The sequence below is a fragment of the Hemitrygon akajei genome, chromosome 18, assembly GCF_048418815.1.
Source record: "Hemitrygon akajei chromosome 18, sHemAka1.3, whole genome shotgun sequence".
NCBI classification, from domain to species: domain Eukaryota; kingdom Metazoa; phylum Chordata; class Chondrichthyes; order Myliobatiformes; family Dasyatidae; genus Hemitrygon; species Hemitrygon akajei.
Genome location: NC_133141.1, coordinates 22,166,710 through 22,190,902, shown reverse-complemented (window position 1 = coordinate 22,190,902; position 24,193 = coordinate 22,166,710). Strand labels below are relative to the sequence as shown.

Genomic DNA, 24,193 nt, shown 5'->3' with positions numbered 1-24,193 from the left:
TCAAATTTACCTGGTCCATTTCCAACACCTCCCTCCCCTTTCTTGACTTTCTGTCTCCATCTCTGGAGATGGCTTATCTACTGATATCTACTTTAAACCTACAGACTCTCACAGCTACCTGGACTATTCCTCTTCCCACCCTGTCTCTTTCAAAAATGCCATCCCCTTCTCGCAATTCCTCCGTCTCCACCACATCTGCTCTCAGGATGAGGCTTTTCATTCCAGGATGAAGGAGATGTCTTCCTTTTTAAACAAAGGGGTTTCCCTTCTTCCACCATCAACTCTGCTCTCAAACGCATCTCTCCCATTTCCTGCACATCTGCCCTCACCCCATCCTCCCGCCACCCCACTCGGGATAGGGTTTCCCTTGTCCTCACCTACCACTCCACCAGCCTCCAGGTCCAACGTATAATTCTAAGTAACTTCCGCCACCTCCAACGGGATCCCACTACCAAGCACATCTTTCCCTCCCCCCCCTTCCTGCTTTCTGCAGGGATCTCTCCCTACGCGACTCCCTTGTCCATTCATCCCCCCCTCCATCCCTTCCCACCGATCTCCCTCCTGGCACTTATCCTTGTAAACGGAACAAGTGCTACACCTGCCCGTACACTTCCTCCCTCACCACCATTCAGGGCCCCAGACAGTCCTTCCAGGTGAGGCGACACTTCACCTGTGAGTCGGCTGGTGTGGTATACTGCGTCCGGTGCTCCCGGTGTGGCCTTTTATATATTGGTGAGACCCAACGCAGACTGGGAGACCGTTTCGCTGAACACCTACGCTCTGTCCGCCAGAGAAAGCAGGATCTCCCAGTGGCCACACATTTTAATTCCACATCCCATTCCCATTCTGATATGTCTATCCATGGCCTCCTCTACTGTCAAGATGAAGCCACACTCAGGTTGGAGGAACAACACCTTATATTCCGTCTGGATAGCCTCCAACCTGATGGCATGAACACTGACATCTCTAACTTCCGTTAATGCCTCTCCTCCCCTTCTTACCCAAAAAATAGGGATTTGTTCAGCATAGGTACAATATGGATTGCGTGTATAAAGCAAGAAGTGAGGAAAGGATGTCTTGAAACTAACAATGTGCAAGCTATTCACTGATGCAGTCAATCACTAAAATCAGTCCACGAAGAGTTTTACTCGTGTTGGAAGTCGGCTATTATATATAAAACACCGAAATGACCAGTAAGTTAAACAGCTCCCAAATGTTGCCATTCTCAAAAAATAAAAGTGAGTATTTTTTCAAAAAGTTGTGTGCAGTTTCATGTTTATGCAAGCTTCTCTACAGAACAGTCAGACAAATCAGTCTCTTGTGCCTCTTCTCTATTTCTCCTCCAGAGGGTGATATATTGACTTGTCGCGTATACAAGGCCACTACCCCTTTAAGTGGAAATGCTAGGGCTTTGACGTCAGATCAGGGGATTGGAAAAGAAGGTGTTTGAGAGTCTCCTGCTACATAGTCTTTTTGGAGCAAAGTGTCGTCTTTGTTGAGGTGTGAGGTAGGGATCTGGACTTTTTTCTGGTTGTCGCTCTGTAGCCAACAGCAAAATGACAGTAGAGGTTGGAAATCTGCAGTGAAAAGTCTTTGACCGGAAACGTTTCCTTGTTTCTCTTACTACAGGTTTTTGCTGAGTATTTCCAACATTTTCTGTGTTTTTAAAAATATATCGTTTGTTTTTACACTTGTTTGCGTGTCTGTATTCCAGATGGCCTCTTAACTACTGGGCTGTGCCAGATTATGGGAGAATATGGCTGGGGATGTGTTTTTCAGCCACGTCTTTAAGCTGTGGTGTTTGCTCCAGACTTTTCTCCTCCTTCACCCCCCCGCCCCCCCCCCCCCCCACCACCGCGGCTCCACATTCAACTGTTCAGGCTTGTATTATATACGTATTTTCTCTCTCTCTCTCTTTCTAGATAATTGTCCCAAGCGAAAATGACTCTAGAAGGAGGAATGAAGTGCATCAAGTACTTGCTGTTCATATTTAACTTCTTGTTTTGGGTGAGTCTTTTTTTAAAAAAACTTGTGTTAATTTTCCCTTTTCCTATAAATTTTAGTATCTGATTTGTTGTTGAGCCCCAACTTCCTTTTGGGTAAACGCTTGTGAAGTGATCGAAAATAGCAGACTACTAGTGTTAGAATAAGCCGAGAAAAGTATCTAAATATCGCCCTTTAACACTGCTACAGTCTTTTGCAACAGATTTTCCTTTCAACACTTTTTAATGGTATTCGCCAAGATCTGGTCGTTTATTTCCCCTGTATGAAAACTCCAAGCCAAATACTCGTTTTATCTCGCCAAAATTAAAATGACCAAGGGAGCGGCTACGTGGATGGTTTTGTTTCAAGTTTGGAAATTACTCGGTATGACTGAGTGTTGTATCTGCGAAGGTCTAACAACATATACTTTGGATCAGTGAGTTTAATGTCTCTCCAAAACGGGGAGGGTGTGTTGAAAGAGCGCTTGTATATTTTTCATGGGGTGGGGAAAGTATTATTTGTATGTGAGGTGGAGGAAATGCCATTGTTTGGGGAAATAAACTGTTTATGTGGGGGGGGGGTTCTCTCCTTTTCCAAACGCCAGGGTGTTGACTTTATTTCTAAATTCTACAAGGACTGATGTGGGCTGGCGGTGACCATTTATTCTGCGTCTCGCCTGACCAGACATGTTGTCTCTTGCACTTCTAACTGCGTCAAACCTACTGTCTCTAATGGGCAAACTAGGCAAGTGTGGGGCGGGATTGAATGAGGGGGAGGGGTGGTGGCTGGGGTCAGTCCTAGAACATGGAATGGCCGTGGAGCCAGGATTTTATATGCTAAACAAGGTTAGGGGTCGCGGACTACCATCACTTGTCCGTTAATTTTCTGCACTCACACACTTGCTATTCTAAACCTCGTCTCGGTGAAATGTCAGCTTTTTCGTTGCCAATTTGAAATATTGACTTCCCCCAAAGTTGTGGGAGGAGGGTGACTGTGTTTATTCTCTAACCATTAAGTTTCCTGTGTGTAATCTTAGAACTGTACTGAAATTCGAGGCTTATTAGTTTTGCCCCAGAATTGTCACCAAAGCAGTTGTCCAGTGAAACTGGATTCTATTTTTCCCTCATGCATGAGTGATTCATACTCACATGGGTGAGATCATGGGCCCTAAGTAAGCATGCGGTATGATGCTTGTGGTGAATGATGTTTGTGCTGCAATCCCCTTAGTTTAACCAAGAATGAATAAGAAAAACCCTCTTAGCCAACGATGCACTTATTCAGTCTAAATCATTTATCTTGTGAAGCATCAGTATGGATGGGTGCCCTTGTAGTTTTTTTTCTGCTTTCCTGGTTCCATCCTAGTGCTTAAATGTGACCTTTCCTTCTATTAATTGTTCACTACAATCAAAACTTAATTGTACTTAATTCAAATTGGTGAACTGGTGATGATTGCAGTGTGAATTCCCATTGTTTGTCCAAGGCAGTCAACACTTGGCTGGGCTGCAGTCCATTTTTTGACTTGATGTGCAAAATGTCTGCATGCAAGAGTGTTGCTTGGAGGCAGGACTTTAATATATAGTATAACTGGTATGAACTGAATTCTTCAAACCTCTAGCTTTAAGATGCAGGCGATTTGCCAGGAGTCTGTTGTTAGTGTGAAGTGCAGACATGTGTGAGTAGTGTTTTGGATGTAAACTGACCTTGAGGTGCCTTTGGGTTAGTGGAAGTGTTGGGGGGGGGGGCAAAGGTGTTAAATATTTAAGGTACAGTTTCCTGTAGTTTTATTTTGGGTAACGTTGTTTAGATTGCTGGTTTTGTTTCCTCTGGCTGGACAAGGAAGGGAAATGGTTGCATTAAATGACTACCCCACTTGAGTATTGTTGCCTCCTAAAAAGCCTACTGATGTAACTGCATCCCATAAGTTATCGCAATATGCGTCAATAATGCACTACACTACCCAAGATCAGCTTTTTTTAAAAAAAAAATCTCATTGACAGTCATTTAATTGGGGCATTTTGTTCCACATATGGGTGGGGGAGAAGCACCTCCAGTAAGTCAGAGAAGTAGAATAAAGGTTTCATGGCATTTTGGGGAACTGGCCTGGCTATGTTTTCTTGCTGAGGGCGTTGCCGTGCATTTTTTAATGAAATAAATATAGAGCAGCCACTTTTAAGCTACTCTACTACCTCCCATCCTTCAGGCTAAATCCTCAGGTTGGCAATTTTTTGTTGTTGTTGCCACCATTCCCTGAACTACCCCTCCACAATTATTTTGTGGCTCTCCACTCCAGATTCAAAGCCTGAAAGAAAATGTTGCCTGGATTATTTATTCAGTGTAGTGTCCAGGTAGGTGATTAGTCTTCCTGGAGGGTTAGTAGTCCTGGGGACATTGCCAGAGCAGGTTCTATTTTGCCCCTTTCTGACTTGTCCCTTCAGTAGTATGGCACCATCTACTGTGCAACTTTCATTTTTATTTGACTACTTTAATCACTGGCCTGTCTCCATTAAGTAAAGAACAGTTGTTTAGTTAAACTCCAGGCACATGTAGCAAGTGCCTTCCTCAAATAGCTTTTGCCGCCTGATGGGACTAAATGTTCAATTTCCTCCTTTATGCCTTCTGAATCTAACACTTTTTTAAAAGGGTTAAAATTGCTGAGACCAGCTTGCAGCTCTAAGTGTTTGTGTCCTGATTCAGCAACATTTTCTGCTTTGCGATAAACTTGCTGCCTGCTTCTGTTGTCTGGCTTTTGTGACTCTTGGATCCCTTCCCCTCCCTTTGTGTTGTATGGCGGGCAGGTAAGCTTTTCAGCCCAATGGTCAGTTTGTCTTGGTTGCCAATTTTATTTGGCAGCTGGGGGATTTGAATGGAAGTAATTATAAAACTAGTGGAGAGCCCTAAAACATGCATGTCATTTTTGGAAAAACTTACTGGTTCACTCCTGATTTCATTTGAGCTTGAAGTAAGCAATGTGATTTGTAACTGCCCTCTGAAATGGGCAAGTTCCCATGTTCAGGGTGAATGGGGATGGTTTATAATTGTTGGTTGATGTATACTTCTGTTTTGTGGGAACTTTGTGAAATCTTGCTGCCCTGTCTATTTCAATGCAGTAGTGACTGGGCTTTTAATGTACATCAGCTGTAAAATAATGAAGTGATGGCAAGTGGCTAGTCATAGAGTAGTACAGCACAGAAACAGGCCCTTTGTCCCGTATAGTCCATGCCATAACCATTTAAACTGCCTCCACCCAATGACCATAGACCTCCATATCCCTACTATCCAAACTTCTCAATCGTTGAAATTAAGCTTGCATGCCCTACTTGTGCTGGCATCTCATTCCACACCCGTGGCCCTCTGAGTAAAGACGTTTCTCCTTGTGCTGAGCTTAAGCTACTTGCCTTTCACCTTTGACCTCTGGTGGTTGTCCCACCCAAGAAGCTGGTTCTTTAAAATTCAACCACCTTTACTTTCTAAAAGAGAGCTGAGTGTGAGGATTTGTTTTGTGTGAGAACACAGCCTTGTAGATCAGTGGCCAGTGTAGAACAGTGTAAGCGGCTTGCCAGGAACCATACATGATGGTATTGTAGTTTCAGTGTGGGCTGGAAGGGAGTTTCCATTTGAACATTATATGATTTGGTTTCTTCCTCTATAAGTGATCAGCTTGTACCTTCGGAGTTTCCAGTGAGTGCTCTTGGCTTGTGATTATAATACTCGCCCCTGTATTGTAACTTCATTGACAAATATACAATTTATAACCCACAGACTTTTGGTCCAATTGAAAGGTTTGAGGGGCTGAATGGTCTCTTGACTTTCTGCTCCAGTTTGAGGTGACTGTCTCCCTTGGCAGTTTCTTAGCCCATCCACTTATTTTCCACCTCCATGAAACTGAAGCCCAGACAGTGTGTCATTGGGTAACTGTCCCACAGTGGGAGGAGAATTGTAATTGAATGGCTGCCTTGCATGTTAAGTGCTCCTTAGTCAGATGTAACGCTTAATATAAATGGTTCTCCTGCTTCGCCCACACAAATGTTCTAGCATGTCAGCATCATCTGCTGTGTGGGCTTGGTTATATTGTGATGTTTTAAGCAGGGTGCCTATACCAAGATTATGACTCCATCCCAGCAATAGAAATATAGATTTGCATTTCAATTAAATGTTAAACTGAAGTTTCATGGAAAATGTATCTCCTTCTTATTAGGAAGGGCCATTTGGCCCGTGAGTTTATGCTGACTCTCTGCATTCTAGTTACTCCCATTTTTATCCACTTAAGACCATATGACATAGAAGTAGAACTGGGCTGTTTGGCCTATTGAGTATGCTCCACTATTCTATCATGGCTGATTTATTTTCCCCTCAACTCTATTTTTGATCATCCATTCTCCGGCATGCCTCCCCAGTTCTGCTACCACTCAGTACTAGGGCCAATTAACCTCCCAATCTTTGGTCTTTGTGATGTGAACGGAAACCCACACGGTCACGGGGTGAAAATGCATGCTGTGCAGACAACACCAGAGTTTGAGATTAGCCCTGGGTCACTGGCACTGTGAGGCATCAGTGGCCCCACAATACTGCCCTTCACTTTGTTGCCCTGCCCTGTCTATACAGGCCAACAGTGCTTCTGGCCGCATTACCTGCGAAAGTGATCAGTACAGTAGCAAATAGCCGTGTCACTGCCTGATAGGATGGTACAGATTGAGCTGTAAGGCCAGTGCCTTTTGAGGAGGGGGCTGGGTTTTGGCCTCTGCTCTGTCCCAGCAAGAGCCTGCCCTGAGATTAGTGAAAGGAATTGAGTGAAGGGATGGGGAAAACTGTCAACTTCTTCCTCTATATGATTGATGATGGAACAGTTCAAGTCTAATCGCTTACTCAGAGCTTACAGTTAGTTACAAATGTGGTAGAGCCACTAGAAGCTTTGGTATTTTAGGTTGGGGTGTGTGTCCTCCCTGTCTTTCTGTTGACTGTGCTCTCCCAAGCAGTTCAGTCACCATCGCCTCTGTATTGGTTACATTGCTGATAACAGCAAGAGCTCTTTCCACCTCTGTTTAGACAAGGCCACAATGACTCTGGCAGTGATAATTTCTGCACGAAAGCAGATGTAATGTCTGTTGCAAGGTTTGTGTGTATTACTGTACAGCCTGCAGACGGCCAGTTTTTAAAATTCAGATTTGGCTTCAAGCAGGGAGAGAAAATTGAGTTTCTGTGTACAGATATTCCAGTTTACTTTCTCCAGAGGAAACTATCTGACGCAAATAACTGGTTTACTTGGGGAAGCTCGTTGCTGACGTGCCCACGCAGTTGTGGAAGGTCCGGTGAGTCAAAGCACAGGAGTGGCTTTTCTACTACTTTGCTCACTGCCTTGTGACTCTTATTGCAAAACTGTCAGCCAGTGCTCTGGCAGCCTACTCACTGGTGTCTGAAGTTTTATTTCCCACTCTGGAGACTTTGGCCGACGGACTGAAGCTGAAAAAGCCTTGGCAGTGCAGCATCAGTCATTTGGCATATAATGTTAAATTGGTGCCTCTCCTTCACTCCCAGTGGATGTAAAAAAAAAATTCTACAGAACTTCATTGTGTTCTAGAAGTTGGTCCTCTTTTATATTTAAGCAGAAACAATCAAAGTAACTGATTAGTTACATTTTCTCCTTTAATATTACATGTCTAGTAATTCTTGCATGTTGAGCTTCGTGATATTGTGAAAGATGCGCAAATCATTTTACTTAATCTTGGCTCTAAAGTTAGTCATGCCTTCAATTTATTGAGTCTCTACATTTCAGGATGTTATAACACAAGGAGGTGTAGGCTTGTTCTTTTTCATTTGGAAACCTTCCTGAGAAGCACACTAAAGCAGAGTATGGTCCAAGCACCTTTGCCATTATATGCTGACTGCTATGTCCCTCCGGCTGATTTATTTTTGCAATGGGGCGAAGTGAAAGTTGTGACGTGGCTTTTTGCAACGTGGGTCTTTGTCCTGGTCTCGCAGACTTTAACAGATATTTTCTCTGCCTTTTGTTTCAACTTTTAACAGGCCAACACAGGTTCTGAATTAGCTTTAGCAAGTACTTCCCCAGTGACCAGCGAATTTAATAAAACTTTGAATTTTGGCTCAATGTTTGTCCTGCCTTAGTCAGAAGGTGAATTTGAATTTCTACTATAGACAGTCCTGCAAGTATTGGCTGATAGGATCATCCTTTCAATGGTGTGCCTCCACCTTAAATTCCCATCAAATGGTACTGCTGTATCAGTGTAAAGCTGGTTTATACCATGGAAGAATAGGACAGAATTCCTGCCATACCTTTCACCCTTCAGGGGCATGTGTAACATTTCACTAATGTGCCAACTGTAAATAGTGGGGTTCCTTCCTACCAAACCCAGAAATTCCAAGTGGAAACTGGAATCTTAACTGCAAGTTCACAGGTGTGTTATCTGCCAACCTTTCTTCTCCAGTGCGGTAATCTCTTAGTGAACTTTTTTCTTCACGCTCTTGCCCAATGCCATCCCTCCAGCTTCTCTAACTCTAGACGCAGTTGTGTACACCACCCCCCCCCCCCCCGCCAAATTTCATTTTGTCTTAAGCTTTGAAATGCCTTCCTGGAAATAACTCAACATTAAGACTTATTTTTAAAGCCTGCTTTGTAGCCTAATGGCTGTGAAATTGGCATCTATTTTCTTTCAAACGGTCCAAGCTACACTATGTAAATGCGAGTTATTGCAGTTCAACATTTCTCCTACTCTCCCTCTGGCAAAAAGCTTAATTGCAAAAAAAAATCCTGCTTTTTACTTTTACATGAATCAAGGGTTTTGGCTGATACCTAAAGTTTAATGTAAAAGTTATTTTTGTATCTTGCATTTTCAGTGTAACCATCGTTCTCTGCCCTTCGTGTACTTGCAGGCTGGACTTCAAGCAGTTGCTGACTATGTGCGCAGCGAGCAACGGGTCCTGCTAGCAGTTGGATAGATTTAAGTGTTTGTTCCTGTGTTGAGCAAGCATCTTGACTTGTGGCACGTAATGTGGGGGAAGGAGCTTGGCGCGTAACTTCCACCTTGACCTGGTGCTGATGCCACTTAAAATGGCGCATAAATCTGTGGTTGCGAGGCCAGATGCTGCCAGACCAGTGAGAGGAGCAGCCATTGGCTCTTCAAGGGACAATGAAGGTTCAGTCATTAGTTTGCTGTTGGGCATGGCTACCTACCACAGCAATGTGGTTGTTGGGAGTGGCGGGGGGGGGGGAGAGGTTAAAATGAAACAAAGTAGCTACATGTGCCACCAATTCCAACAGTATTAACACATGCTTCTCATTGCCACACTTTCCCCTCCCACAAATGCATTCTGAAACTGCTATGTGCAACTCAGCTGATAACTCATTCATTGTGGTTCCCAGTTTAAATTCTGCTCCCTTGGACTAAACAGAATTGTTCTGACACCAGAAAGTGCTGTCTTGTAACACCACCTGAGATATTAAACTAGAATCCTTTCTGCCTTCCTAGATGCTGGTAGAAGGACTTGTGGTACCTTTTGCCTAAATGCCAATCTTTAGTTATTGGCCAATAAATGATTGCATATTATCACATTATTCTCCATGGAAGCCTGTTCTGCGCAATTTGGCTGCTGCCTCCTACATTGCAAGGGATGAACTTCAGAGTCCAGATCATTAGTTGGAGGGCACCAACTTAGTCCACCAATTATTTTCCTTTTCTTGCTGGCGCACAAGAAAAAGCAAGTGTTTTAGAGTGTGCAGAAGAGATTTGTTAAATTATTTGGTTATCTGGATGGACTGAAGGTGCAGAGGTTGTTCTTTGGTCAAGATGTTGAGATCTTAAGTCCTTAAGGAATAATTTAAGGACAAATAATACAGATGGAGAGAAGCTGTTTCCATTGTGGGGGTTGAGACCAAAATGAGCATGTTTGCTTTTTAATCTGAGATGAGCAATGAGGTGTGGAGGGAGGTTTAGCTGTAGTGCCAAAGGAGGGCGAATCTGAAAGGACACAATTTTCATGGCTGTTGGTTTTGAGAGCAGGAGTGAGACTGGCTGTGTAGCTTATGTGGAGCTGGTACAGACTCATTCATGACTGGCCTCTCCACCTTGGTGACATTTTAAATTTATGATGCCAATAACCTATGTCTGCTCAGGCAAAATTGCTCAAGAGTCAGTAGAAACTGATGTGAAATATGAGTTTTCAATAATGCTGAGTTGCTTCATATTTGAAAACCTAGTTGACGTTGAGATGCATATGGGATCTGAGGAAGGAAGTTGACTCTGGCTCTCCAATGGGCTCTTTAGAGTGGCAGTGAGGAAAGGAGATGGGGTTGGTTAATGCTAGAGTCATGTTGTCTTAGTGCTCCCACCAACCTCTTGAACCCGCTGAAATTGTGGTCTATATTTACACAGATATCTGAGCTAGGGAGTGGGATTACCAGCAAGCTCTTTCAGCCATTAGAACACTACTTTTCTATGACTCTTAAATCAGGCAGCACTCATGAAGCAGAATAAACAGTTGACATTTCGAGCCACTTACGTGCTCCAAATGATATCGTTTCAAAGTCAAAGAAGTCAAGAGATAAGAAATACAGATTGAGTGGGCAGCCAGAGATTTTTTCCCCAGGGTGGGAATGGCTAATACTGTGGACATAATTTTAAGGTGATTTAGAGGGATTTGTTTTATATGGGTAGAGGTAGGTGTATGGAATGAACTTCCAGGTGTGGTAGTAGAGGCAGATATGTTGGGGGCATTTAAGAAACTCTTTAGGCACATGGATGATAATAATAGAGGACTGTGTGGAGGGAAGGGTTAGATTGATCTTAGAGTAGGTTAAAAAGTTGGCACAACATCATGGGCTGAAGGGCCCGTAGTATGCTGCAATGTTCTATGATAGACCAGATGTCAGCACAGCATTTGCGGGTGTTGGAAGATGAGTTTTGGGGAGAGATTTAACAAAAAACACACTGGACTGACCAGCTTTTCAGAGGATGGATTCTTGAATCTGATATTCTATTCAACAAATGCGAAGCTGTTCCCCGTATGTATCGGTCACAAGACATCTTGGTTTTAGCTGAATCATGGGAACTAATTGCAATTCTTTCAGGGGGTGAAAAAGCTTTATGTCCAAGGGCTCATCATTCTGCTGTCTAAGCAACAGTTCAGTTGGTGGGGAGAAGAGTGGAGGTCAAGCAAATCTTTCCACAGGACCAAATGAGTGAGTGACTGAGAAGAGGAGCATAATGCTGCTTTGTTATTAAGCTCTTCTTGTTTTCTCCCCTATCCCCACTGGTTCCTCTGTCCTGAGGTACTGTGTCATATAAAGTGGCCATCCTGATCATGATTTATTTTATGCACATGCACCAGACCTGCCAAGATGGGTAGTGCTAGCAAACACAAAGTGGATGTGGTTCATTATGGGCTGGAACTACCATTTAAACCAGTGTGGCAAACAAAACACAAGTTATTGCTACAAGGTTCTGAGAATACAGGATTTAAAAGCTCTTGGGTGCGCAAAAACTCTTAGCCAAATGAGCGGTGTAGGACCTAGAGCTCACTACTTGCTTGGTGGAGAACAGGATGAGAGGACCGCGTGGAAGATTGCCCTGCTTAACATCGTGGCTGATAGAAGTTGCTGGTCGCAGTCGACAGTGCATGACCTCTGCTGGACCTGGGAACAGATACCGAAGAAGATGGTGCACACTGAGGAAACTGCCAAGGTACGGTTACTCAACAGTACCACACAATGGGCATTTGGCCCATGTGTCAGTGTTGTCAGTTTTTGTATTGCTGATCTACTTTGCTGGTGGGAAATTCAGACCTTCAGCCAATCTTGCATGGTTTTCAGCTGCATTCTAGCAGGGCGCACATTCAAGCCGCGACTTGCGGCTGCAAATCTTGGCGACAAAGCCTTCGTACAAGGAAACACAGTGCAACTGCATGGTCAGTTATTAAGTTATTTAGATACTGCCCTGCCCTTGAACAAATTTCCCTACTCTTAATTAAATAAAGTTTAAGATTGTAGACTTGAATGTGAGCTCAAAAGCAAGGCCTCCAAGGTTCACCCTTTACCTACAGCAGCATGAAGGTGATGCTAGAGGTACTGCTCCAAGCACTGGCTTACAGTGCTGTTCTGTTCCTGCTGTCTCTTGTGCTCATCCTTGCTCCTCCTTGGCTGCGCCCATGAGAATTGCAACATAACTTGCAGGCCTGTGGTGGTGTTACAGCTGAAGTCATTCTTGTAACGCTGATCTGCCTTCGGGCATACACATGAACCTTGTACGGAGTATTATGTACTGTAAGCTTTGAACATGGAACATAGAGTATAGCACAGGAACAGGCCATTCGGCCCACAATGTTGTGCCAAACTAGCTAAAAAGGAAATCAAAAACACCCAAACACCAAACCCTGCTACTTACACAATGTCCATGTGCCTATCCAAAGGTCTCTTAAAACCCTATAATGTACTTGCCTCTACCACCATACCATACAGTGCATTCTGGGCATTCACAACTGAGTAAAAACTTGCCCCCACATCCCCTTTGAATCTATCCCCTCTCACCTTCATTTTATGCCCTTTGGTATTAGACATTGCAACCCTGGGAGACAGATACTGTCCACTCTCCCTAATCTTGTAACTCTATAGAATCTCTCCTCCCCTCTGGCACGAGAGAGAGAGAGAGCGAGAGCAGAAAAAAAAAACAAGTTTATCCAGCATTTTATGCCCTCTAAACCAGGCAGCATCCTGGAGACCCTCTTCTGCACCCTCTTCAAAGCCTCAACATCCTTCCTATAGAGAGGCAACCAGAACTGTTTTCAATACTCTGGCTGTGGCCTAACCAGAGTTTTATAAAGTTGCAACAAAAGCTCCTGACTTTTGAACTCAATGCCTTAACTAATAAAAGCAAGCATTTCATGTGCTTTCTTAACCACCTCATTGACCTGGTGTCGCCACTTTCAAGGAGCAATGAACATGGACCCCAAGATCTCTCTACTCAGCAACAATTAAGGACCTTGCCCTCAACAGTGTACTGTCTCCATGCATTTGCCCTCCCAAGGTGCAACACCTCACATTTATCTGGGTTAAACTCCATCTGCCATTTCTCAGCCCATATCTGCAGTTTGTCTATATAGTGCTGTATTCTATGCCAGTCTTCTACACCTCCACCAATCTTGGTATCATCCACAAATTTTCTAACCCACCCATCTGCAATTTCATCCAGGTAACTTGTATACATTATAAACAGCAGAGGTCCCAGCACAGATCCCTGTGGAATTCCAGTAATTACAGACTCCAGCTTGAATAAGTCCCTTAAATCACTACCCTCCGTCTTCTATGTACAAGCCAGTTCTGAATCCAAATAGCCGATTTGCTGCGTATCCCATGCATCTTATCTTCTGGATTAACCTCCCATGAGGGACTTTATCAAACACCTCACTAAACTCCATGTAGACAACATCCACCAATTTTCTCCAGCGATTTCCCTACAAATGATGTGAGACTCACCAGTCTGTAGTTCCCAGGATTTTCCCTTGTTTCCATCTTAGAGGTACATTAGCCACTTGCCAGTAGTCCTCCAGGACCTCTTCTGTAGCTAGAGAGGACACAAAGATATTGGTGAAGGGCCCAGCAACCTTGTCTCTGCTTCCAATAACCTGGGGTAAATCCATCAGGTCCTGGGGACCTGTCTTCCTTAATATTCCTAAGGAGGCCCAACACTTCCTCCTCCTTGACCTCTAAGCCCTGTAACATATTGATATACTCGGCACTGATTTACTGGTCCTCCATATCCTTTTCCTTGGTAAATACTGAAGCAAAGTACTTATTAAGTGCTTCACTTACATTCTCTGCATCCAGGCAAATCATACTCTCCTTTCCCACAAGTGATCTCATCCTCTCCCTATTTGTCCTCTTACTCTAATGTATGTATAGAATGCCTTGGGATTCACCTCAACCCTACTTGCCAAGGACTTTTCATGGCCCCTCCTGGCTTTCCTAATTCCCTTCTTTAGTTCTTTTCTGACTTCTTTATACATATTTGCTTCATTTGATCCTAATTTCAGAAGCTTAACGTACTTTTCCTTTTTCTTGACTAAATTAATCACCTCTCTGGATCATCAAAGGTTCTCTTGTCTTTCCATCCCTGTCCGTCCATCCTTCTAACAAGAACATACCTTTCCTGTACTCTGTGCAATTGATCTTTAAACACCCTCGACATGTCTGATGTGGACTTGACAGAGAAAAGGTGTTCCCAATTAATGCCTCTTAGTTCCTGCCTAATGCCCTCATAATTTGTCCTACTCCAATTTTAAAAAAATCCCACAAGATCATGCCTATCCGTATCAAAAGCTATCTTTAAAGATAAGGAGTTGTGGTCACTGTTCCCTAACAGTTCACCCACTGAGAGCTCAGTCAACTGGCCGAGCTCATTTACCCAACACCAGTTCCAGTATGGCCCTTCCTCTCATTGGGCCGTCCATGTATTGATTTAAGAAACCTTCCTGGATGCACTAAACAAATTCAGCCCTGGCTGAGCCCCCTTGCACTAGAAGGTCCCACTTTGTTAGGGAAGTTGAAATCCCCCATGACAACAACCCTATTATTTTATACATTTCCTTAATCTGATTATTTATGTTCTTCAATGTCCCGGTGGCTATTATGGGGTTTGTAGTACAATCCCATCACTGATTTGCACCCTTCCTATTCCTGAGTTCCACCCACATGGTTATACATATTGCAAATCAACCTTGAGGTATGTTTTAATACAAACTTTATTTTTCAGGTGTCTTAAAAAATTCTAATGTGCCTTTTTTCTCCTGTCTTTTGTAGACCTTGAGGAGCAGGCTTCTGAAGGCACTGAGCAAGGCTACACCCTATTGTCTATTTCACCAACGTTTGCTAGCTAGCACCCGTACATCTACATGACGATGCAGTTGGTGAGCTAGAACATGGCACCGGTGAGTCACTTTGCACAGCTGAGGAGGAGCAAGAATCTGATGCCCAGTTGGCACTGTGACTTCCTTTGCCGAGAAACTTTGCTGTACTTTGAGTCCTCGAGTGAGGTGAAGTTGGCTGTGGAGGCTGCTGGCTGGCGCATCAATGCAGTATATGTGCGGGCTGCTGGCCACTGCTGTCCTTCTCCCATCATGAGACTGGCAGCCCTTGCCATCTGGACCGTACACTACAATCTCCTTGTGTTGGCTCTGCCATCGCCAAGTGGGTGTAGGCAAGATGCCATCTAGCTTGCCAGCTTTCCTTGGCATGAATCCTTTTAAATCTTGCATCCTTTAAATCATTGTGCTTGTGGGTGTTTCCACCATTTAAATTTCTGTCTGGCATGCGAATCGGTCTCTTGAACTCTTGCTCCTCTTCGAAAGGTTGTGCTGAAATAACCCTTGACTCTTATTGTGGTGTTCATCTGTAACCACCGTTTTCTTTCCAGTTAAGGCAGAGGAGTCAGTTATGCACAAGCTGTAAATAGAGCTGTCGTCTCATCTTTTGCTTGTATATTATGTGATTCTCACTAAATCTGAGTCATCTGGATTAAATTCAACAACAATGTGATCACATTTTTAAAAAAAACTTCTGACTTCACCTAGAACTTAACCCAATGCATGAGCTGCTATTCTAGAGCACAAGCTGCCTTCAGTAAGGAGCTTCTGAAAGCAGAGTCTACACTGTGGTAAATCAGGATGTTTCCTTTTGGTTCATCTTTTATGACTATGTTAATTATTTTCAGTAACAGTAGAACTGTTGTATATTGCTGCATTTCTCCTAATACTAGCTTTTGTAACAAAAATACCCTGTTGTGACAATGAAAGTGAGTCGCTTGTCCTTCTATAGGGGTGGGTCTTGATAATTGCAACCATATTTAAACCACTGGTCATTTTCCTATTGTTTTTCTGACACGAACCTTGCATGATCTAAAACTCCCAGCTTCTCAGAAGTTCATCTTCAACCAATTGGATTTTCTGCATATGATGCTGTGAAATGGCTGAGGGTATTGAAAGCAAGGAAGTGATGTTGGACAGCATCCCAGCAGTGGTACTGAATACTAGCTGTACCTCTAGCCAATCTGTCCTAATATGATTACATCTACCTGATTGTGTGGAGGATTTTGCCCAGGTGTGTCCTTCCTACAATGGGACATTCCATTTGGCTGAAGATAAATTGTAGGTTTTGTCAGTGGTGCTTGCCAATACCCGGTTTTATTTGACAGGGCCATTCTGTGTCAGATATCAGACTTAGTCCAAGCATACATTGGAGCTGAATGATGGAAGTGAGAAGAGGGTGATTGCCCTCTACTTCAAAGCAGTATTTGAATATAGAATCGAGGAGCCCTGCCCCTCCCTCCTCCCAGGGATTGGGGGTGGGGGGGAGGGAATATTTCGTTGTTGTGATTTGTACCTCACACTAAGGAAAATGGTTGTGGCTGGATGTCAATTATCCTGGAGTGTCACTAGATCCAAACATCAACTGTTTCATCAGTTTCTGACCCAAGGTCTGAGGTGGGGCACTGCAATCAGTCAATTATCAATTCCATTTACACTCCTTAACAAATGAAGCAGCCCACTGCCTGCACGTAGCAGGAGGAGGCAATAATATCTCCAACTGTAGATTAACTGTCTACTTTTTAAACATTCAATGGCATTACTATTGCTTTAGTGCCCCACTGCCAGCATCCTGGGAAGTGATTGGGTGTGAGTGTGCAATGAATGTGTTACTATTGTTCTAAAACTAATAGTCCAGTCCTAAATACGGTGGCTGCAAGATCAGGTCAGAGACTGGGCATCCTTACCTTCTGCCCTCCCAGTCTCTACTTGCCTCAGTACAAAAGAGTCTCAACATCAGGGCAAAGCCCATTTGATCAGTGGCTGTCCACCAATAGCACACAGTAGCTGCAGTGTGAACTGTCTACAACATGTACTGCAGTTATTCACTCGGGCTATTGTGATGGTGCACATTTCAGAACCAGGACCTCTGTTACTGGAAAGGAAAAGGGCAGCAGATGCATGATAAGGTTATCATTTGCAGATTTCCCCATCATCCTGACTTGAAGACTGGTCACTCTTGTAAATTCTGGATCACCAGCAGCGATGGAAGGACCAGTGATTATCTTGAAGATGGCTCATCACCATATTAAGTGGTATTGATACTGCCCTGCCTTGGTGATTTCAATGTGAAATATGAATTGAAACAGTGTTTCACAGCCACTGGTACTTCAAGGTGTTGTCTCAAGTAGGCAATGTAGCAGCTAGTTTAATGTAGGGTGAGCTCCCAAGAATAGTAACGTCACGACCTCCAGCAGTACTGTCGGTTGGGAATTTTTTTTTTTGATAAGGCCCCTGTCAGTGTAATTGCAACCATGACTCTAAATGAGCTTACACTGGCAAGAACAAATGATCACCTTTACGTATTTGATGCTGTTTTCTGTTCACCTGGAGTTGCTGCCCTTTGTGATATGTGCGCTGCTTTGCAGGTGATCGGTTCCTCCACTGACCTCTTAAATTTTCGAATTAGTCCTCTTGGAAGTGGCGTGTTAACCCACTGGTGAACAATCTCTGAATCGGGTTTATTTTCACTGACATATTGTGAAGTTTCTTTTGCAGTACAATGCAACACAAATTACAAGTTGCATTAAATGTAAAGTAGCACAAAAAGAGCAAAATAGTGTTTGTGGATCATTCAGAAACCTGGTGGTGGAAGGGAAGAAGCTAATCTGAAAGCATTGCATCTGTACCACCTCCCTGATAGCAGTAATGACAAGAAGGCTTGTCTTGGATGGTGAGGATTCTTGATGATGGATGCTGTCATCTTGATTTTTTTGTTCAATGATGAGCAATCTCCAGATGGGAAGTCTTTTTCTATACAAGTTTTCTTAAGCTGTATCTAGTCTGCATCCCTCTTGCAAGTTGATGAGGAGCTCCTTATGAGTGGAAGCTGCATTGATGATTAAATTCTCCCCTTTGCACCTACTTTTTATTGTGGTGACTCCAACTGCCTTTTGTTTTGTGCATGTGTTGGGGAATTGAATACACAAGTAGGAAGGCTGTTTCAGTCATGGGGCTTGGTGAGACCTTGTCTGCAGTGATATTGATCTATTTATTTAAGGATGCTAATGCATTGGAAGCTGTTAAACTAGGAATGGCTTGGTTGCCATTGTGGAGAATGGGTGGATGACCTGTGCTTGTATCTCCTGGAGTTTTAAACAACAATGGGGGATTTGAATGGAACACAACCCTTGAGGAGTCATAAGATGATGGGGTGGGGAGAGGATGTTTTCTCTGTGGGGGAACATTACATTTCCTTTTTTTTTTAAATGAAGGGTTGCCATTTTAAAATGAAGTGAAAACTTTTCTAAAGGTAGTGATTGTTTGGATCTTTCCTCCAAGATGGTGGAAGTTGTCTTTGAATATATTGAAATTGAGAAGTAGTTCTCTATGAGCACGTAGGTGAAAGATTACTGAGGGTGGATAGTTTGGACGTGTAATTGAATCAGCCTTTGTCTTAATGGCAGAGCAGGTTTGAGGGGCTGAGTAGCTTATCCCCCCAATTCCTATGTGAAGGATCCTATGGCTTCTTGAATTAAAACTGGGAGCAAGTTGTCAACATCTGGGCAAGTATTGGTCCTTCAAGGCCAGATCAAACAAGACTTTTATTAGATTGATTTCTGGGAGTTCGCTGTGTGCACATTGACTATTACATTTCCTATATAACTAAATACTTGGCTGCATCTTCAGGTACTTTACAACTGCGATGGTGTGACTGTTAATTTGTAATGGCTTTCAATAGTTGCACATTATTATCCCACCAAGTTCAAGTTTAATTGGTATTCAGCCATACAGGAATACAGCCAAATGAAACAGCATTACTCTGGAGGCTGAGGATCAAAACACAGTACCAACAGTCACACTACCTTGTATCAGAAAAAATAGTCACAAAAAATATAGTCGTTGAATGTCGCAACAGTCTGCGGTTGAAAACAATATGGCTTGTTTTCTGCCGAGCAAACGTGGAGGGGGTGGGTTGGGGGGAGCAGCAGTGATTCCAGCTTGGACGGCACGCTACCCCGGGCACTGTGGTGGAGCGCATTGACTCCAGCAATTATCCTGGGGAGCTTTAAACAGGTGACTCCGCAGCTAGAGGCCTTGTCCTCGCTATGGCAGAGGCCACACAGCTCCCCTGCCATCTGCCAATAAAGCAGTGAATTAGACTTGCAGCATTCCACATTAACAACGTTCAAAGGGGTTTTGCAATCACAAGAAAAATGACTAACATGATTACTCACTGTTGGACTGCACAATACCTTTTACTGACTCCTCCGGCACCCTTCTGACGTAGGCAGCAGCATGATTTGCACCAAGTCCAGTTCCTGTGGTTTCTCCGCCAACGAGCAACTTGTGAAATAGACCTACAGTTTAAGTCCAGTGGGATCTTGTGATCATTTATTTTTAAAAAAGAGGCAATAACACCTTTGGCTGACCCATTAGTTGCTGTGACTAAGCACGTTGCCATCTTACTGGAATTAGTTAGTGTCTGAAATTTCTGAGCATTCCTCTTGCCCAACTTTGCCTTGAAATCACTTGCCCTGCAATTATCTTAACCATGCTCAATGGTAAGGTGGGTTTATTTGCACATCTTGGGAGTTTCGTTCATACGGACACCAAATGTGTTTCATCATTCATTTTGAGGTGGGGTAGAAATGGAAGTCTTAAACTTAAGATATTTCCTAATAGTTGCTAAGCGAAATAGTTGGTGTGAACGGCCTCGGGGTCAGGCTTCTAATTTGACAATCTAGTAGTTACAGTGGTATGCAAAAGTTTGGGCACCCCTGGTCAAAATTTCTGTTATTGTGAATAGCTAAGTGAGTAAAAGATTATCTGATTTCCAAAAGGCATTGAGTTAAAGATGGCACATTTCTTTAATGTTTTAAGCAAGATTACTTTTTTATTTCCATCTTTTACAGTTTCATAATAACAAAAAAGGAAAAGGGCCTGAAGCATAAGTTTGGGCACCCTTCATGGTCAGTACTTAGTAACACCCCCTTTGGCAAGTATCACAGCTTGTAAACGGCTTCTGTAGCCAGCAAAGAGTCTTTCAATTCTTGTTTGGGGGATTTTTGCCCATTCTTCCTTGCAAAAGGCTTCTAGTTCTGTGAGACTCTTGGGCCGTCTTGCATGTACTGCTCTTTTGAGGTCTATCCACAGATTTTTGATGATGTTTAGGTCGGGGGACTGTGAGGGCCATGGCAAAACCTTCAGCTTGCGCCTCTTGAGGTAGTCCATTGTGGATTTTGAGGTGTGTTTAGGATCATTATCCTGTTGTAGAAGCCATCCTCTTTTCATCTTCAGCTTTTTTACAGACAGTGTGATGTTTGCTCCCAGAATTTGCTGGTATTTAATTGAAATCATTCTTCCCTCCACCAGTGAAATGTTCCCCGTGCCACTGGTTGCAACACAAGCCCAAAGCATGATCGATCCACCCCCGTGCTTAACAGTTGAAGAGGTGTTCTTTTCATGAAATTCTGCACCCTTTTTTCTCCAAACATACCTTTGCTCATTGCGGCCAAAAAGTTCTATTTTAACTTAATCACTCCACATGACTTGTTTCCAAAATGCATCAGGCTTGTTTAGATGTTCCTTTGCAAACTTCTGACGCTGAATTTTGGCCTCAGTGATCATCCAGGTCATCTTTTACTCGCTTAGCTATTCACAGTAACAGAAATTTTGAACAGGGGTGCCCAAACTTTTGCATGCCTGTGTATGTGTGTATACACTCTCACTCTGTAGGAGCTGAAACTTGTGTAGAATATTTTTTGACAAAATTCGGAGCTTCGTGTGCAAACCTTGACAGCTTTGCTCTCCAACCAAATGGGTAGCCTCCAACCTGACGGCACCTGTTTCTTGAACGTCTGGTAATTGTGCTCCCCCGCCACTGGTCTCAACGTAAGCCAGTTTCAAGCTCTGCTGATGTTACCAAGCAAAATTAAACTGATATTAACTTGCTAGCCTATGGATTTCTTTTTTCCATTTGTAATATCTTGTATTTATAATGCTTTGTGGTCAATAATACACTTTTAAAAATGGATAGTTGTCGACTTGCTATGTTGGCACAGGAAGTGTGGTGACACTTGTGAGCTGCCTAGCACAAATCCTCACAGATTTGATTTGATGCAAAACGGCGTATTTCACTGTTTTTAATGTAATATGACAAAGATTATTAAATGCTACACTGCCAGGATAAACCAGAAACTGTGGCCAACTGCAGAGGTTCACGCACTGCATGGGACCATATGCTTCCTTCAGATCAGGGGACAGGATGTCTAAAGTCAGCAAGAGCCGCCCTCTCCCATGCCATCAGGCTGGTAAAGTGAGTATGCTTAGAAAATCCACAGACACCTTTGACACTAGAGACATGTGGCAAGGTATAGAAACTATAACTGATTACGTCCACCCTGCACGTCAACAGCAGTAACACCTCCCTTTCTGATGGGCTGAATGCCTTCTCTGTATCATTTGACCAATTGAATGAAGTGACATCGATGAAAGCCCCCCCCCCCCCCCACCCCCCCAGTCCTGAGGAACAGGCACCTTGTCTGGCTGCAGCCAAGGGGAGGAGGACCCCAGATACCCAGGCAGGGTAAACTCACGTAAAGCTGCAAGACCAGACAGTGTATCTGGTCAGGTGCTGAAGGACTGTGCGGCCCAGCTGTCAGAGTTCTTGACAGGCATCTTCAATATATCTGAAACAGTCCACTGAACCTGCAGGTTTCAAGGCAGCCAGCATCATTTCAGTGCCCTAGAGAGCAATGGTAATTGGCCTAAATCATATATGTCAAACTCAAGGCCCGCGGTGGAATTATCTTTGGCTCGCGAGATAATATCTAATTACTATTAAAGCTGGCCCCAGTAATCGAAGCGCCTATGGCATATGATATGGCTAATGCTGAGTTTATTCAGGTACCAGGTTTTCAGGGTTTTTAGTGTTTATTCGGCAGTCTTGCTCGGCAGTCTTCTTCATAAGAAACGGAATTTGTAAAGTGAAACACTTTGTAGTTATAGCAGAGACTGAGACACATGAGAGCAGGCTGAAAAAACGGAGGCAACGAAAGCTGCGTTCGCACGCGTCCGACTGATCCGGCCCGCATGAAGCTGCATTTTGCTCAATCCGGCCCGTGACCTAAAATGAGTTTGACACCCCTGGCCTAAATGATTACCATCCAGTTGCAATGACCTCAACAATCGTGAAATGCTTTGAGTGGCTGGTAATGAATGGATCAAATAAAATGTCAACTACCAGCTACACTGGACCCTTCCCAGTTTGCCTACCATTCAAACTGGTGCACTGATGATGCCATAGCCTCAGCCCCTTACTCCCTCCTGTCCCACCTAGAAAACGATACTTCTTGCACTGGGATGTTGTTCATTGACTCCTGCTCGGTGTTTACAAGATCATTCCTCGGGCTGGTGCGGGAACTGTCCTTGTTTGGACTCAAAACCAGTCTCTATAACTGGATCTCGTCCTTCTAGACAGGAAGACCCCAATCAGTCTGAGTTGGCAGCCAGGTCTCGAGCTCCATCACGCTGAGCACTGGTGCCTCCCAGGGTTGTGTGCTCAGCCTACTGGCGTTCACACTGTTGACTCAATTGCACTGCCAGACTCTGCTCAAACCAAATCAAGTTCATTGATACTACTGTGGTTGGCCTTGAAGCTGTTAGATTGAGCCTGATCAACTGAACTGTTAGCCCCAGCTGTTGGTGTTACCTGTGGCACAGCAGCTGATGTCCCAGATTTTTTGTACTGATTATACATTGTACTAATGTACTCACCACTGAGTATTTTCTAACCCAACTCTATTGTCCTAGGCCTAGGGTCTAATTTCTTGACCTTGGTGTAAACCAGCAGTGAAAATGATAACATTTATTTTGCTGGTTCCTTTAAAAGTTCCTGCAATAATTAAAGGCAATTGGCTGATCAACTATGAAGTATTCCAGTGAGAAAACCAATCTTGTGTAATACTGGGAGAGGCTGTGGGCAGATGGCAGAGTGTGTTGGCTGTAAAATCAGCATTTCAAATTTTTTTACATTAAATAGGAAACTTGCTGTACTGGTTTCAGTCTGTTCAAATTCAGTATTGACAATTGTTCTGTATTCTGATGACTGTTTGCTGAGGGAGTACCCTTTGGTGTATCCATTCTCTATTCACTTTGTTATCTGTTTGTTCAAACTTTTTAAATGTAACATTAAGGTAAATGTCTACTGCATTATTTTGCACCTGACCAATCACCTCCCTGTCCCTGTTCCCACTCTATTCCCCCAACCCCCTCTCATGCCTGTCACTCCTCACTTGAATTTGTTCATCACCTGCCAGCTCTTGTGCCACCCTTTCCCCTAGCCTCTTTTAGACTACCTCCCCTCTACATTTTCAGTTGAGATGAATGTGAAATGTAATGTCCATTCCACCCTTCCCACCTTTGTTCTGGTGTTGACAGTTGATACTTAAGATCAATAGTTTCTCCTTTTGAGTTGGAGAGGGGAGATAATTCTGTTCCAAATTCTACGGATGTCTCTTGTCCCCCATCAAACTTATTGTATACTTTACTGTTTCATCAAGGTTGCATACAGTGAGCTGGCATGGGTGATTACACTGGTGTAATGCTACATGCAAGACAGTTAATTTCCCTTTCCCAGGTGCAAGCTGTCTTCCTCTATAGGCTGAAGCAACCTCGACTAGCAGCTTCTTCAAGCCCTACATTGCCATCTCAGCTAATTCCAAATCAATGCCTCATCTGTTCTGCTTTAGTGCTCCTCAGCACAATGTTTCATGCCACTTTTTAACCATGTCAGACTTATCTTAGCATGATATTGATTACCTTGGTCTTCCACAAAATCCACTGATAAGGCTCTTCTGGCACCTCCATTTGCTGTACCATTCAATCCAATCATAGCTGATCATTTGCTAACCTCTACCTTCCTGTATACCTATTCTTAGAATTCAAGTTGGTTTACTTTTTTGCCTAGTATGTTTATACTTGGTATGCTTAGGCTGTAGCAGTAGATTATCTATCTGGAGTGCTTTCTTTCTTTATATTCCAAGATCCTTTTTGTTCCTTGTACTCTAGGACTTCTTCATTAGTGCATGTTCTAGCCTGCAACTTCTCAGCCCATTTCACCTAAACATTAAAGGCTACCCTTCACGTCCTGTGGACTTGCTTATCTTGCCTCCCACATCAAAAG

General features: G+C 43.5%; 1 protein-coding gene across 3 annotated transcripts in view; it reads left to right on the top strand.

Annotated features, from left to right (window-relative positions):
- Positions 1-1,362: 1,362 nt before the first annotated feature.
- The window catches only part of cd63 (CD63 molecule), a 58,204-nt gene continuing 35,373 nt past the window's right edge, over positions 1,363-24,193 (top strand). Inside the window, exons 1-3 of one of the 3 annotated variants that reach the window (XM_073071062.1) lie at positions 1,479-1,507; positions 1,923-2,007; positions 14,786-14,913. In XM_073071062.1, coding sequence (XP_072927163.1) covers positions 14,905-14,913 — 9 coding nt within the window. In that variant the 5' untranslated portion in view covers positions 1,479-1,507; positions 1,923-2,007; positions 14,786-14,904. Of the gene's footprint in view, positions 1,630-1,922; positions 2,008-14,785; positions 14,914-24,193 lie in introns of all 3 variants that reach the window. The other 2 variants (XM_073071060.1, XM_073071061.1) reach the window with 2 other exon arrangements.